The sequence below is a fragment of the Psammomys obesus genome, unplaced genomic scaffold (genome assembly GCF_907164565.1).
Source record: "Psammomys obesus unplaced genomic scaffold, mPsaObe1.curated_primary_1811, whole genome shotgun sequence".
Classification (NCBI taxonomy): domain Eukaryota; kingdom Metazoa; phylum Chordata; class Mammalia; order Rodentia; family Muridae; genus Psammomys; species Psammomys obesus.
This window is the reverse complement of record NW_026596415.1, coordinates 3,423,294-3,440,175: the sequence shown is the minus strand read 5'-3', so window position 1 is coordinate 3,440,175 and position 16,882 is coordinate 3,423,294. Positions and strand designations below refer to the sequence as shown.

Sequence of the window (16,882 nt, the reverse complement as noted above, 5' to 3'; positions counted from 1 at the left end):
AATTTTCAATTCTTTTTCTTTTTAATCATTTGGGAGTTTTGTCTGCACGAATATGTGTGCTGATGGGAACTGAACTTGGGTCTTCTCAAGAGTGAGACCATCAGAGACATCTCTCCAGCTCTGTAGTTGATTCTTATCAGTTCCTCTCAGCCAGGTGTGGTGGCACACCTCTTTAATCCTGGCACTCAGGGAGGCAGAGGCCTGAAAGGCTACACAGAAACACCCTGTCTTGAAAAAACAAAACAAAACAAAACAAAAACAAAAAACCTCACTGGCCCACTGGCCACTCAGGGAATGTTTGTTTGCACAGGCTTACCAGCTGAATTGACTAAATTCTCCCATGCAGATGGAAAGCTGCTGTCTTCAAATTAGTAAGGTGAGATGTAAAATAATAACAGTACAGTGCATTTATGCAGAAGCAGATGTCAAACTTTTAATTAAAAAAATACAAACATATAGAAGCAGTTGTCAGCAAATACTCTGAACTAGTTTTTTTTTTGCCTCAAATCCCTAGTTTTTACATACAGAAATATTAATTCAGAGTCACCCATGGAAATTTTACAAAAATCATTTATGTCCAGGACTGCTAAAAAAAAGGCTGTGACAGAATCAGGACCAGAGTACCTTTTTTTGTTTGTGTATTTTTCAAGATAGGGCTTCTCTCTGTAGCCTTGGCTGTCCTAGACTTCCTTTGTAGAGCGGGATGGCCTTGAACTTGGAGAGATCACCTCTGCCTCCCCCAAGTGCCGGGATTACTAGTGTTCACCACCAACCCTGGCTACAGTACCTATTTTTGTGTGTTTTTGACAGTCCTGAGTATGATAGAACTCAGGACGTTGCACTGGGCTTTAAATAGATTCTTGGTTCATCCCAAGTCTTTCTCAAAACCCCAACTCTCTGGCCTTGGCTTCCTGAAATCTAGAAGGGCAACTCACACAAATCTGCCTATCTTTGTGTTCCAGTTTTTTCTACCACACCCTAATTATTCTTGAAAAGCTTTTAGGTTAACTCTGATGTTCTTCAGGCTGAGCCGCTAATTTTAGTTTGATTCGGCTCCCTGGGTTTTTTTGTCTTTGGGTGTGTTAGAAGTTTTCTTTACAGATTTCCTGGGAGTAAAGACCTTGGCCCCTGGCTTTCTGAGTTCCTGCTCATCTACTTTTAGCTTCTTCCCTGAGGTCCCAGGCCTGGAAGCTTCTGAAGTCTCTGTAGCTGGTAGGACCTTCCTTTTCTTGCCACGAGGTGTATTTGCATCAGATCTCTTTTTTGGAGATTTTCCTTCTGTGATATTTTCTTCCATCTTGGAGGAAAAAAAAAAAAAAAAAAAAAGAAAGAAAGAAAATTAAGGCCAGAGCAACAAAGTTCAAGACCTCAGGGAGCCACTACTACACCAAGCGCCCTCAGCACGGCGGGATGAGCGGCCTTTCTATCTACTGTTATTTTCTTTTTTGACAACAAATCTTACCTGGCTGTAACTCATTAGTTACAGTCCAGGCTGGGGTAGGAGCTGATAATGTTCCTGCCTCAGCCTGGGATTACAGGCACATACACTCTTTTAGAGTACACTATTTCAAAAACAAAAACTTTATATATACCAGTGTGCTGTACTGTGTTGGCAGTAGATATCCCATGCTGACATCTTTTGAGTGTACTGAGCGGACACATGGGCTTAGCACTTTATAATTATTTGGGTTGTATTAAAGATAGGGTTTCTCCTTGTGTAACCCCGGAAGTCATTCTAGACTAGGCTGACCTCAAACTCAAGATTTTCACCAGCCTCTGGTTCCTGAGTGCTAAGATTAAAGCTGTGTACCACCACCACCTGGCATCACTTAGTACCTTTTGCCTGACAAACAACAACTACTAGTATCAATAAAAATACCTTCACATTTTCTTTATCTCGAGTTTCTCCTATTGGTACCAGTTGTGGAATTGTTTCTTCATACTCATCTGTCACTTTCTGTTGTGGTATTACATTGCTGGTCTTTTTCTTCTGGGATCTTGGACCATTTGCTGGTGCACTGCTGGTTTTACACACTAAGTCATCTTGAGGTGAAAGAGATGCAGCTTCCTTGGACTTTTTCCTTAACATTTTGTTTTTCTTCTTCAACTTTTCTTTTTCATGCTTTCTTTTTTTCTTTAGTTCCTACCAAAATACCAGATAAAAGTTTACCAGGGAAAACAACCAGAATACAGATGGCACATATTTAGAAGCTGCAGTTCTGATTATTCATAAGCTCCCTAAAAGATCCTTGACCCATGCAAACAAAATACTCCATTTACAAATACGTAAACCAGAGTCTACTCATTTGCAGGGTGAGGTGTTTTCAATCTGTAGCTCAGTCTCATTGGCCTTGAACTTAATCCTCTCCTACTTACCTGCCATATGCTATATCACTGACATGCTCTACCACACCTGGCTTTCTACTTTGAATTTTATCCAGACATCTATATATACACAGATTCTAGTTGAAAGCTGAAACAGTAACATCAGCATGTTAGTATATACCTGTAATCCTGACTACCTGGGAGGCTGAGACAGGATAGCAACCTTAAGGGCCAATCTGGGCTATTTAATGATGTTTAACAGTTAAACTGTGTCTTAAACTAAAAGAAAAGAACTGGGGTCAGGTGCAGCTGGTGCTCGCCTGAAATACTAGAGAGGGAGAGACAGGCAGATCTCTTGAGTTTGAAGCCAGCCTAGTCTACAAGGTGAGTATAGGACAGCCAAGGCTACACAGAGAAACCCTGTCTCTGTGTAAAAAACAAAAACAAAAAACTGAGGGCTTAGTGCAGTGGTAGAGTCCATGCGTATCGTGCCCAAGGCCTTGCAAGAGTTCAATTCATGCATGCAACTGAAAGGAAGATAAAGCAGAGATTAAACCCTAATGCCTTACACTAAATAAAAGCCGACGAAATATTTTCCTCATAAGAGTCTACACTCCAGAATATGAGCAGGAAGCAGAGCCCACGGTCACTGAGCCCAGTGGATCACACTACTGAACCACCTGTCTTTTGTGTAAGTGTGTATGTGCACACCACAAGTCAACTTAGGGCATTTTTTAGGAGACACCCCTTTCTTTAAGACAGTCTCTTTTTGGGCTCGATGATTAGGCTACACTAGGCTAACTGGCCAGAGAGTTCCTGGGATCCATTCATTTTTCTCCACCTCCCCAGAACTGGATCACACTTAGATACCATACTTGCATAGTGAGCACTTTTACCAATTGAGCCACCTCCCCAGACTTGACCCTCCAGTCTTCAATGTGGTTTAGGGTGGTTGTGGATTCAGAATACTTATACAGTTACTGCCTCACAGGTAAAAAGTTCATCATTCCTATACCTTTAACTGCTTCTTTACAGACTGTCAACTGTAATGATAAAGAACTGGGATGTTCCAATTTGGAGACTCCCCCTGAAAAAGTGGATTGATTCCTTTAATGGATGTGGGGAAACCCACCCTAAATTTAGGCATTACATCTTTAGTAGTAGCCCAGACAATATAGATCATGGCAGAATAAGGAAGAAAGATTATTGGAGTGCCCTTTGCTCAATGGGCTTTCCCTCTTGCTGCTGACTTGATTTAACCAGTTGTAGTGTCATTTTTGAGAATTTTGGTTTCTTTAAAAAGACAAATATTATTAAGAATGTGCTTTCATTTTAATCCCTGATGTAGGAATTTGGGGCTGCTTTGGACTGTCCACAGCAGCTGTCTATGATTTGCCTTGTGCTCTAGCAGAGACAATGGCTTTGCCATCCACAGACAGTTTCTAGGCTTGTGTGACATTTGGAATTCTGGGATCTGAGAGACGGTAGCTGGCTGTTAGTAGTTATGCTCAAAGAAGAAACAAGAAATAAATTAGATCCAGAATGCCCCTCTCCCCTCTATCCTTTCTTTCCTATCTAGTGATAGGGGGTAAAACGGGGAGGGATGGGAATAAAGGGTGAGAAAAAGAACCTACAAAGTAGCGAAGACCAGCTATACCCAGTTGTTGCTGCTATCAGCACCAGCAGTTCTTCAACAATCCCTCAGGTCTTAGTCACCAAGTTTGGAGTGCTGAAGCACACAGGCTAGTAGACCAAGCAGCTACTGGGTTTTCAACCTTTCCAGTGTGAAAGGTTTCAACCTTTACACTGAGACATAATGTTAGCTGATTATGGATAGAGAAAACCAGCTATAGCATTAAAATGCCTGCTCTTTGCATTCTTAGTTCTGGATGAGAAGCCAGGCTTGTGGTTAATACCTTTAATCCTGGAGAGTAAGGCAAATAGATCTCTGTGAGTTCAAGGCCAGCCTAGTCTACAGTAAGAGAACGTATCTAAAAAATAAGCAAAACAAAAACAATGAAATAAAAAAATAAAAGACTGATAAAAATTTTAGCCAGGGGGTAGCGATGCACATCTGTAATTTCACCACTCGGAGGCAGAGTTTAAGGTTAGCCTGGTCTACAAAGCAGCTTCCAGGCTCCAGGACTGTTACAGAGAACTCATGTCAAACAACAACAACAACAAAAAGCTGGATGTAGTGGCACAAACCTTTAATCCCAGCATTTATGAGACAAAGGCAAACAGACCTCTCCGAGTTCAAGGCCAGTTTGGTCTACTAGCCAGTTTCAGGTCAGCCAAGGCTATGTAATGAGGCCTTTTCTCAACAAAACCAAAATTGGCTGGAAAAATGGCTCTGCAGTTAAGAGCATTTGCTCTTGAAAAGGACCTGGGTTGGATTCCCAGCACCAACATGGTGGCTCACAACTGTCCATAACTATAGTTCAAGGGAAGCTGATGGCCTCTTCTGACCTTGATAGGCTCAATGCATACATGTGGTGCAAACTACTCAGAACACACTAAAGTTCTCATTTAGACCAAGATGGCCTGGTCAAACTCAGAGATCCTCCTGCCTCTGTCTCCCAAGTGCTGGGATTAAAGGACTGCACCACTACCACACAGCTCAAACTTAAAAACTCTAAACAATGTAAAACCAAAGGTAAACTGGAAAATAAACTTGGAAATGATTTATAACAATATTCCAAAAAGTGAGGACAACTTAGAAATGCTGTAGTCATTGTGTCTCTTTACAGTAATAGAACACTAATATGCAACTCCTAAAAATAAAGACATGAAACAAAATAAATAAAAAATTCAGTAGACGCAACTAACATAGCCAAAGAGAATTCACAAATGACACTATTCTAAACAGTATTAATCTCCACTCAAACTATTACACTGTTGTGGAAAATAGCATTTGTAGTTCTAAACCTATAAATCAAAATTAGATTGAGGGCTGGAGAGATGGCTCAGTTAGCAAAGAGTTTGCATGCAAACATAAGGATATGCATTCAATATCCTGTCACCCACACAGAAAAAGATGGGCAAAATGGTTGGCATCTACAATCTTAATTGTGGGTGGGTACACAGACCGGGATCCCTGGAGCTCTTGGCCAGCTAGTCAAGCCAATCAGTGACCTTCAGGGAAAGATCTTGTCTCAAAAATTAAGATGGAAGCTGGGAGTGATGGCACATGCCTTTAATGCTAGCAAGTTCCAGGACAGCCAAACGTAGACACAGAGAAACCCTGTCTCCAAAACACCAACACCCCCCCAGACCCCCCCCCCCCCCAACTAAGATGGAGAGCAACTGGGGAAGATATCCAATGTTGACCAGAATACATAATTAAGATGTGTCTTGGGGCTGGAGAGATAATAGCTCAGTGGTGAAGAGCACTGGCTGTTCTTTCAAAGGACCCAGGTTCAATTCCCAGTACCAACATGGTAGTTCATAACTCTAATTCCAGGAGATCTGACACTCATAGACACACATGCAGGCAAAACATGCTTTAGTCTTGATCTCTCTTGGCTACATTTTATTATTAAACCCAAACAATATGAGAACTTTTATACTAACTTTTTTCCTCATACTACGGAAGGATCCACTGTTTTCATCCTGAGATGTGACGAAGGAGGAAAAGATGGGAAGGGAAACTGACTTCTCCGTTTTCAGGAACAAGAGTTTCACACTCTGCCATTTCTGAAACAAAGGAATGATGTCATCTACACACTGCTTCTTTTAAATAGAAAACATACTCATGCATTTGCCATACTGTACCTCTGGCAATTTTTCTGAAAGCATTTCTGAAACAGCCAGGATGTTTTCAATGATGTGCTGAGTCTCCATTCCAGTGTGACCAATACGTATAGTACTAGAATTGAATAAAGAAACAGAGAAAGTTTTAAATCTTTAATTCAGCATTTTAAAACTCTATCCCCAGTGGCCGTGGTGGGGTACAGCTTTAATCCCAGCACTGGGGAGGCAGAGGCAGGTGGATCTTTGTGAGTTAAAGGCCAGCCTGGTCTAGAGAGTGAGTATAAGACAGCCAAAGCTACACAGAGAAAAGCCAAACAACTGCCCCCATTCCCTGAAGTAAAAACACAGCTAAAAGAAACCACAGGGTGGACCATGAGATGGATCAGCCAGTAAAAGCATTTGCTACACAAGCCTGACAAGTTGAGCTCAAGACATGGAGCCTAAGGATAGGCGGTCAAACCTCAATGAACTCAGTATAAAAGGAAAACTGACCCTGTAAATTGCTCTGACACACATACACGTTACAAATTAAAACAAAACAGGAAAAACCACAGGTTTCTGAGAGGACCCCAAAGCTGTTCTGGGCAGAAATTAACTCTAAGAGGGTCACTGATACCCCAGAGTTTTCACACCCCATGCAGCTAGGTCCTTAAATGGTTCCTGTCTCTGATGGCTAACAGATGTTAACATCTGTGCAGCTAAGGGACAGGGAATAGGGAATAAGGAATGAACAGGAAACCCAGGAGGGCTCCTACAGTACTGGGTCTACCCACCCTGACAGCCTACCTCCTCACTCAAGACTCACTGTGGTGGCATTTTATGGAGCATTAATTAGACACTGGCTGTTTTGTAGCTCCTTTTTCTCTAGTCAGCTACTGGCGGGGTCTGTCTAGTCTGCATGTGTGCACAAAGCTACCTGCCCACGTGAAGAATAGGAGAGGAAGAGACGAGACAGGAAGCCACTGTACCAGGCAGAGAACAGAAATAATTAACCTCACTATGCAGTGCAGGCTACTACCCTCAAACCAGAGGCCCTCTTGGTTCAGCCTCTCTTGTGGGATCTTGTGAGCTATAATATTTGTTATCTTCAACCTTCCTTGTGAAACCAATCAAGGGCCTTCCCTCCTGCAGACAGGATGCAACAAGAACATATTTATGGTACTTGTTCTTACTAAGCCTGGAGACCCACACTGACACTATCTTTGATCACATAAGGTTGGAAAGTAGTCATTATCCTTACTTTTTTAAAGCTGGGGATGGTGGCACACATGCCTTCAATCCCAACATTCAGGCTACAGGCCAGAGTATCTGAGCTCCAGGACAGACAAAATTATACAGTGAGAGGCTATGTCAAAACAACAAAATGGTTACATTTTCCAAAATACCTTTAAAATCTATTTTGAGACAGGGTCTCAGTATCTCGCCCTAGCTGGTCTGGAACTCTCTATGTTGAGCTCTCTGTTTGCCTCTGACCTTCCCAGTGCTAGGGTTAAAGGAATGTGTTACCATGCCTGGCTTATTTCAAGTGTGTGTGTGAGTGTCACAGGACAACATGCAGGTACTAGTTCTCTCCTTCTGACAATGATGATCCTAGGGACCAAACACAGGTTGTCATTCTTAGTGGTTAGGTGCCTTAAACCTGAACCATCTTCTTGATCCAAAGGTCTTTTCCTTAGCTGAGGTATAAGGGTTTATCTAGTTCAGGATCCTGAGTGTGAATGAAAGGAAGGGACAACTATGTAACTACTTTCTCCCAGCTTAAACATTCCTCATAAAGAAGGAAGACAAAAGGTTTCAACAGGTACAAAACTGTGAGCCTTCTCCCCAAGGCTATGTAAGAAGCAGATACCTAAGATGGAGTTGCCTAAAGCTGGACAGAGAACTCCAGTGGTACAGTTTTTATGACATCAGCCATGCTGGGGCAAGCCTTCAGTGATACAGATGCTTAGACATGTTTCTTTAAATAAGATCACCTGTGCCACTCAAGGTCAGCACAGTAAATGTACTGTTCATCAAGACAGAACCATGGAATCATTTCCTTGGTCTATGGTTAATGCCCTACCTGCTATGAACAAACATTTATTCACCTCTCTCCAAGAAAATCAGACAACAAAGACCCCGAACTTGTTAATGGGGGATTAAAATTACTTCTAAAAAACTTTTTCCTAAAGTCTTAAACTTCTTAGGGTTTTAACAGAAGGACCTGGTTTCACTAATACAATCCTTTACGTTAAAAAAATGAATTCAATCACCACAACGTGCGAACTTTAAAAAGATACACATCAGCGGGTGTGGTAGTGCTCACCTTTAATTCCAGCACTCCGGAGGCAGAGACAGGAGGATCTCTTTGAGTTCCAAGTTAGCCTGCTCTACAAAGCAAATCCAGAACAGCCAGGGCTCAAAAAAAACCAAACCAAAATAAAACAAAAAGAGTCACACATCGATATGTTACCTGCAAGAACCATGTTTAGAGATGTTTAAGACAGTCCCTGTGATACGGCGGTCAATCTCTTTGGACAGATTCTTGGCCAGAAGATTGACGGGTACTGGAACTCTGTAAACACACAGGCATCAGAGCACTGCACATAAAACACCCCACACCATTCAGTTCAGTCACCGCAAATAAACTTACTTCTTCCTCTGATAGAAATGCCTTCCTATGTGTGTGGGCAAATGTCGTCTAATTCTTTCATCAGTAATGAAGATGTCAAAGCTACCCAAGAGACGGAGCTTGGCTTCATAGGCTTTATATTCTGTCTTTAAAGTTTTAAAAGGGATAATCTAAAACACAGAAATGAGAAAAACCATAAAATGTTAAGACGCTAAAGCAGAAGAAATATTTCCTATTCGGATTTGTCCTAGAGCCATGCCCCTCTCAGTTTAATGAATTCCTAAGGATCTAAAATGTCCCATACACTGTACCAAATGCTTGAAGACTGAGAAAAATGATCAAAGATCCTGAATAAAAACCCAGTATATAAGGCCAGGCACCTAAGTAGATGAAAATGGGAGTCTCAGGTTGGAGACTGTTAACCTTGAGGCTAGCCCCGGCAATTGAGCCAGATGTTATCTCAGTAAAATGAGCTGGAGAGGTAACTTAGTGGTTAAAAGCACTGGCCACTCTTACAGAGGACCTGGGTTTGATTCTCAGCACCCACATACTAGCTCACAGCCATATGTAGCTCCTTCTAGTTCCAGGGAACCCAATATTGTCTTCTGGCCTCCATATGTTATGTACCTGTATGTACAAGGTGCAGACACATGCAGACAAAACACCTAGATACATTAAAAAAAAAAAAAAAAGTGTCTTGGGAACGGCATAGGGAAGTAGCACCCCATGTAATGGTGCACCTTAATCCCAGCATGAAGGAGGATCTCTGAGTTGGATGCCAACCTGGTCCCCATTCCAAGTTTGGGGCAGAGAATTAACTTTGGATTTAATTCTAGTACCAAGAGAAATAAAAAGAACCAATGAGTACAAAGATACACAAACATCACAAACAGGGTCAGAGGTAGACACAGGATGCTTTACAAGTACAGAGGGCTTGACACAAACAATTAAGTTTTAAATGATCTGTAAAGGGACTACAGATGGCTCAGTGGTTCGGTACTCTAACTGCTCTTGCAGGGAATTCCATGCCCTCTCTAGCCTTCTTAGGCACTGCACTCACAGTAATTAAAAAGTAACATATAAAATCTGACATGCACAAGCAAAATGGCATACAGCCAGCCAAAAGCCTTGACAATTAGATCAAAAACAGAAAAATGGGCTGGAGAGATGGCTTAGCAGTTAAGAGCACTTGCTGCCCTTTCGAAAGACCTAGATTTTACTTCCCAGCAACCATCAAGCAGCTCACAACCACCAGTAACTCAAGCTCTAGGGGATTTGATACCTTCTTCTGGCCTCTTAGAACACCTGCATCCACGTGGTACATATGCATAACATTAGGAACACACAAATCTATAAAGGAAGTGAATTAAAAATAGAGAAAAATAGACCTGAAGACCCTCCCAAATAGAGCAGTGTATCATATTACATCTCAATTAAGTAATAACATGATTCCTACCCGAGAGACACTGTTAACTCCATGCTTTTTCAAAAGCTTTTTATAGAAACCTTCTGTCTGTTCAGGTGATTCACAGTCATCTTTGGTAAACAGACAGACTTCTGATGAATCTGATAGACTACTATGAGGTAAAGACCTGCAAAACATGACAAAATCAAGGAGCAAAGCATTATTCCAGAAAATACATGTATTACCCACAACATATACTTACCCTAACTTAAAATTACTTTTTGGGAGGTGTTTTATGGCACATATGTGAGGTGAGAGAGTAGCTTTTGAAAACTGGTTCTCTCCTTATATCATGTGAATCAAGAAGTCTGAAGTCAGGTCTTTAGGACTAATGGCAAGCACCTTTACCTGAACCATCCAGTCAGTCCCCTTTAACCTCACTCTAATTTTTTTCTTCTTAAGGAATGCCAGGTGTGGTGATATATGCTTGTAATTCCAGCTTTAAAGAGATGAAGGAAGTAATATCAAAAGTACCAGGTCAGACCATAAAAACAAACACCAAAAACTACAGAAATCAACAAGGTGAAAAGTTGAGGAAAGAGAGTAAAGGATCCAAACAAAGGGCTGGGAGTGCAGCTCACTCTGAGAGCAGTTAACCTCACACAGTGAAGACACAGGTTCTATTTCCCAATGAGATAGCTTCGTGTATCCAATATACAAGCATAAGATCTGTGCTCATCCCTCAAATCCACGTGACAGGAGGCTGGTGATGAGCATTGGCTATACCAGTGAAGGTGGAGACAAGAGAATCCATGGGGCTCAATAGTCAACTAGTCCATCTATTTGATGAGCTCTAAGGAAATGAGATCTGAATAAAAGGGGAGGCAGATGGTGTTCCCAAGGAAGACATCCAAGGATGTCCTGTCCTCTACACTCATGAGCTCACGAACCCATAGGCACACAGCCAAAAATGTGCATGCATAAAGACACTTGTTAAGGTAATGTGGGGGCTGGTGGAGTGGTCCCTGAACTTCAAAACAAGTTGTGTTCCATTCCCAGCATTCACCCGCAGCTTACAACTGAATGTCACTCTAATTCCTGGGAATCCAGTGGCCTCTTCTGCCCTTTCACAGACACTAGGCATATGTATGGTACAGACATGCACACAGGCAAAACAATCACGCACATAAAAACAAACAAACAAACCAGCTCTACAAAGTAATTGGGAGCTGTAGAGAAGGCTCAGTGATCAAGCGCACTGGCTGCTTTTCCAGAGGACCTAAGTCTGGTTCCCAGTACCCACGTAACAGTTTGACAAACATGTTTAACTCCAGTTCCAGGACATCAGATCCTCTTCTGATCCCCACTGGCTGCCCTTCTGAAGGACCTACAACAACCATCAGGCAACTCACAACCACCAGTAACTCGAGCTCTAGGGGATTTGATACCTTCTGGCCTCTGAGGACACCTGTATCCACGTGGTACATATACATAATATTAGGAACACACACATCCATAAAAGAAATAAATTAAAAATAAAGAGAAAAATAGACCTGAAGACCCTCCCAAATATAGCAGTGTATCATATTCTATACATTATATCTATACACAAGTATTCTTTAAAAAATCATTTGGGAATCAGAAGTGTCTTTCCTCTCTACCCCTCCAGTGCCCTTACTTTTGGAGAAAAACAGCTATCCTCCTATGTTAAGCAGAGCTGGTTGTTACACAATGTCATAATAGTTTAAGTTCATCTCAAACCATGAGTTTCAGAATGAGCACAAATTATTTTTTGTTAGTAAAAGAAGCTCTCAAATATTGCACAGGACCAACTTATACAAACGTGATTTCGTATATTCTTTTATAGTTCTTAGTCTGCCAACTCTACAGCAGAGGAATCTGACCCAGGAAGGCCAACAAAATTACACAGTATCAATATACAGGCAGACCAGATGAGTCTGGCCTGGCGCAGTGGTGCACGCCTGTAATTCCAGCAGCAGAGGCAGGTGGATCAAAGCCACCTGGTCTACAAAGCTAGTCCAGGACAGCAAAGGCTACATAGAGAAACCCTGTATCAGAAAAAAAAAAAAAAAAAAAAGACAGAGGTAGAGGGAGGGAGAGAAGAAGATGTGCTGGATGCCACACCTGACAACCAGAGCTCAAATCCCAGAAACAACATGGCAGGAGAGAAATGATACTTATTCTGTGTCTTCTACATGTATGCCCTTAACCCCCCAGACATAGACACATTCAAAACATTTTTACCTGGACAGTGGTGGCACACACCTTAAATCTCAGCACTCAGGGAGGCAGAGTTTGAAGTCAGGCAAAGCTACAGAGAAGCCCTTGTCTTGAAAAACAAAGACATTATTATGTATTTACTTATTTTCAAGACATGGTTTCTCTGTGTAGCCCTAGATGTCTTCTGACTGCATGCCTCTGCCACACCTGGCTCTAAAAATTTTTTTAGAAAAGAAAATACCAGGCTAGAGACAGTGCAGAACTGAGCACACTTGGCAGTTATGAGCAGTGGCTCCTTTCCCAGATCTGATTTCAGTTCCCTGTACCCACATTGGGCTGCTCACAACCTCTTTTGTCTCTAGATTTCCAGCTGATCTGACATTCTCTTTTGGCTTTTGCAAGGAGTGGACACTTGTGATACACATTTATATATTTAGACACACTCTTAAGTGAGTGAACACCTCTAACCCTAGCAGGCAAAAGGTACAGGCTGAGCTATTACTGTGAGTTTGGGGTCCAGGCAAGACTTAGTAACATACCAGCAAAAAACGAAACACCAAACAACTTGAACAGATAAATTAGAACTTACATTCTGACTCGAAGTTCCTTTGCTGGAATTTTCCATAATATCACCATTAAAAATACGTTCTCATTCTCATTCAAAAGCAATTCAGTACTGCTTTTTCTGGACCTGGAGTGTGCAAACAGAACTTCCACAGCCTTTCTGATCTGCAGAAACACAGAAATAAGTTAATTTTCTCAATCTAGGTTAATTGCTCCAATGTATACACATTTGTTTCCTTTGTTCCTTTATAATACGCAAAATTCATCAGTATATTAGGATCTTACACAGTTTGTACCCAGGGCAATTTAAGAATCCATCCAAAGACACCCCCCCCCCCAAGTACCTGCCTCCCGGATCTGTTTACAAGGTGTCTTTTCTACTTAAGAGAAAGGGCTATACGGAAGCTTCTCCTGACCTCCATGAGAAAGTACACAACGAGGAAATGAGCACCATGCTGGGAGCATTTACAGAGCATCATGTGCCCGGCCCTGGGCAAAACGCTTCGTGCACGTGCACGTATAGATGTCCTGTAATCCTGCAGAACGGGGCGCAAAAACCCATTTTAACAGGAGGCAGGTAGGTCGTAAGCCTGAGACGCGAACCGGTTGGAGTGCATTTTCAGCGACCTCCTTCAAGCTCCGGGGTGGCAACGCAGTCGCGGGCCAATTCTGGACTTCCAGGCCTCTCGCCCCACACCCCGCGCCTCACGTCGGCCCTAATCACCCTGATTCCGAATCTCTGTCCCCAAAATCCACTCGCCTGCTCTTTGTCCAGCTGTTCCAGAGCGGTCGGCTTCGCTTGCACCGCGGTAGTGGTCGCCACGGCGTCTGAGGCAGGGGTGGAGGAGGACGCAGAGCGCTCCATGACGCCTCGTGTAGCACTCAGGAGTTGGGACGTTTGCGCAAGCGCAGGGCCGAGGCCCGGAACCGGAAGACAAAGGGCAGGCCCTCAGGGGCCTCGCTCGTCATTTCCGGGAAGGCGCGGAATTTGATGGCCCGGCGTCCCTCTGGAGTGGTTGGTGGGGGGGAGGTAGGCTGCTGCCGCAGTCATTCCTGAGGCGGCGCCTCTCCTTGCGTCCTCCTATGTCTAAGGCGGCAGGCCTCGCAAGCCCTGTCGCTCCTCCACGGAAGACAGCGAGCGACTGCCCTGAGGAGAGAGGCTGGAGCCCACTCCTCAACCTCATGCTGTCCTCTGAAGACATGGCTTAGGAAGCCGTTGCCTCATCCACTCCGTCGTAGCTTCGGTCATCGCTTGCCCCAAACTGGTGGTGTTCCCGTGAAGTAATGAGGAACCCCCAACACTAGGGGCGTGAAGCTGCGCGAAACGAAAATCTGAGTCAGTCTCCAGGGAGTGTCTGCCCAGGTAAGACCCTGGACCGGACTACCTGTGAGGGTAAAGGTGGGATAACGCGTAGGGGAATGCTCCAGATGTCTTCCTCCTCCTCTAGTGCCTTCCGCAGACGACACCACCCCCTAGAACCTTCCAGAACTACTAAAAACATACCTTTCCCCACTCACTCTCTTTTAAGTATTTTTTTTTTCTTAATATTAAGAGTAGTTGCCAAGCATACCTATGTGCTGACCTTTCCTCATATAGTGCCTTTGAGGTTGTTTTCCATCAGTACAGGGAGCTCTGAAAGGTACCATTAGTTTTTATTTTGGTTCTTTTGAGACAGGCTCTCTTTATTATGTCTGTTTTGGTTGTCCTGGAACTCTTCAGTAGACGAGGCTGTCCTTGAACCCACAGAGACCCTCCTGCCTTAGTTTCTTGAGTGCTAGGATTAAAATCATTCTACAAGCCAGTGTGGGCGAGGGCAGTGGGCGTAGTGGCCAGCCTGGTCTACTAAGTGAGTCCAGGACAGCCAGGGGTACACAGAGAAACCCTGTCTCAAAAAACCAAATCAAACCAAACAAAGCATTCGCCAATATGCCCCGCTTACTCTATTTTTTTTAAGTCACGATCTTGCTGTATAGTCCAGGTTGTTCTAAAATTTGGCTTGAGCCCCCTGTACTTCCCATATGTTAGGATTACAAGAGTGAGGTCCTCTCCTGCCTTCTACCAGTACAGCTATATCTTTTTCTTTTCTTTTTTTAGGAACTTTTAGGTAGATATTAAGGATAGTGACAGTCTTCGAAGGTAGTTATGCAAATTTTTCTTTATTTATTATTTATACAATATTTTGTGTGCACACCAGATCTTACTATAGATGGTTATGAGCCACCAGGTGGTTGCTGGGTATTGAACTCGGTACCTTTGGAAGAGCAGCGAGTGTCCTTAACCTCTGAGCCAGCTCAGAGGTTATATATAAATATAAAGTATATATATATAATATATATATATATATATATATATATATATATATATATATATATATATATAAATAAAGTATAATCCAGATGGATTATACTTTAGTGAAGTTAATCTAATTGTGGTATTGCAAGGTGAAAGATAGAAACCTCTTTGATATTCCTACTCCCAAGTAATGAATCTTTAACACATACATCCCACATACCCCTCTTTTAGTGTGGGCTGATTTAGTGACTTGGTTCTTTCTAATACAATATTGAAAAATGATAGATGTCAAGCCTGGCATGGTGCTTACAATCCTAGTATTGAGGGGCTTGAGGCAGAAAAATTGCAGTGAATTCTAGGTCAGTCTGGGTTACTGAGCAATACTCTTTCTCAGTGTGGTTTCTGAAATTATGATTACTTATAACTTTTCTCTTTTACAATTCCCTGTCTTATTCACTCATTTGTAAGGCAGCCCTAGAGGGAGAGAAGCCAGATGCTATGTTGTGAGACTACTTTGATAACCATCTAGCAACCATATACAATGAAGTTGGAAGTAGAGCCTTTGCAAACACATGAGAGACTACAAGTCAGAACCATCCAGCTGTGCTGTTCCCAGCTTTCTCACAAAAACTGAATAAGCCTTTGTTAATTTTAGCTAGGAAACTGGGGTGATTTGTTCTTTATCAGTAGGTATTTGATAGAAATTTATAGTTCTCACAGCTTTAAACCCACTCACATATTCAATTATGTAACTTCTGAATTTTTTTTTTTTTTTTCCGAGACAGGGTTTCTCTGTGTACCCTTGGACTAACTTTGTAGCCCAGGCTGTCCTTGAACTCATGACGATCTGCCTGCTTCTGCCTTCTAGAGTGCTGGGATTACAGGCGTGTGCCACTGCACCTGGCTGTAGCATTGAATTTTTGAACCTCACATTCACCAAGTCTTACCATGAACTCATTATCATTCTCTCTACCTGCTTTTCTTCTTGTATTTGCTTTCTCAGTAGTGGGTACTCTAAGACATGTACGAGAATTATTTTTAACTCTCTTCTCTTCATCTCTAAATTTGATGAATAATAGTTTGCTGTGTGGATTTGATGCCTCACACCCCTAATACAAGCACTTAGAATTATGGAATTAGGAATTTCAAGGTAAGCCTCAGCTCCCTGCCGTATTTAAGGCCAGTCTAAGCTACATGAAACCCTGTCTCAAGACAAGACATTGGAGATACATGGAAACCTAGGTTATTCCCAAATTTCTGAGCCTGAATTGGTGGTACTAGTTATTAATAGAATTTGAAAATGAAGGAAAAGGAACAGATTTGGAGGTTATGGGAATGGACTTTTTTGGGCTGGTGGGAGGACTCAGCAGGTACAGATACCTGCCATCATACCTGACAGACTGATTTTGATTCAGAGAACCCACATCATGGAAGGAGAAATCAGACCTGCAATCTGCAAGTTGCCCTATAATGTAGAATGCCATTTAATCTACCAAAGGTATCTGAGGTAATTCGGGGAAATCAGGCATCTTCTGCTGGGGTTCCTGGACCGCCTCCAAGAAGCTTACTGGGAATTTACTCCATTGACCTGGATATCCCAGAAAACCAGTGGGCTGTTAACACTGCTTTCATTACCCAATTGTCCCCAGATATTTGCAGAAAGTTGTAGCAGTTAGAAGGGTTTGAAGGA

General features: G+C 42.5%; 1 protein-coding gene across 1 annotated transcript; it reads right to left on the bottom strand.

Moving 5' to 3' along the window:
- Positions 1–407: 407 nt before the first annotated feature.
- Rsl1d1 (ribosomal L1 domain containing 1) lies at positions 408–13,816 on the bottom strand. The gene is given in 10 exon segments (XM_055597778.1): positions 408–1,067; positions 1,070–1,297; positions 1,880–2,143; positions 5,899–6,021; positions 6,100–6,193; positions 8,531–8,632; positions 8,711–8,859; positions 10,146–10,281; positions 12,925–13,064; positions 13,660–13,816. Coding segments are annotated over 10 exon segments (1,404 nt in total). The 5' UTR covers positions 13,765–13,816; the 3' UTR covers positions 408–1,004.
- Positions 13,817–16,882: the final 3,066 nt, after the last annotated feature.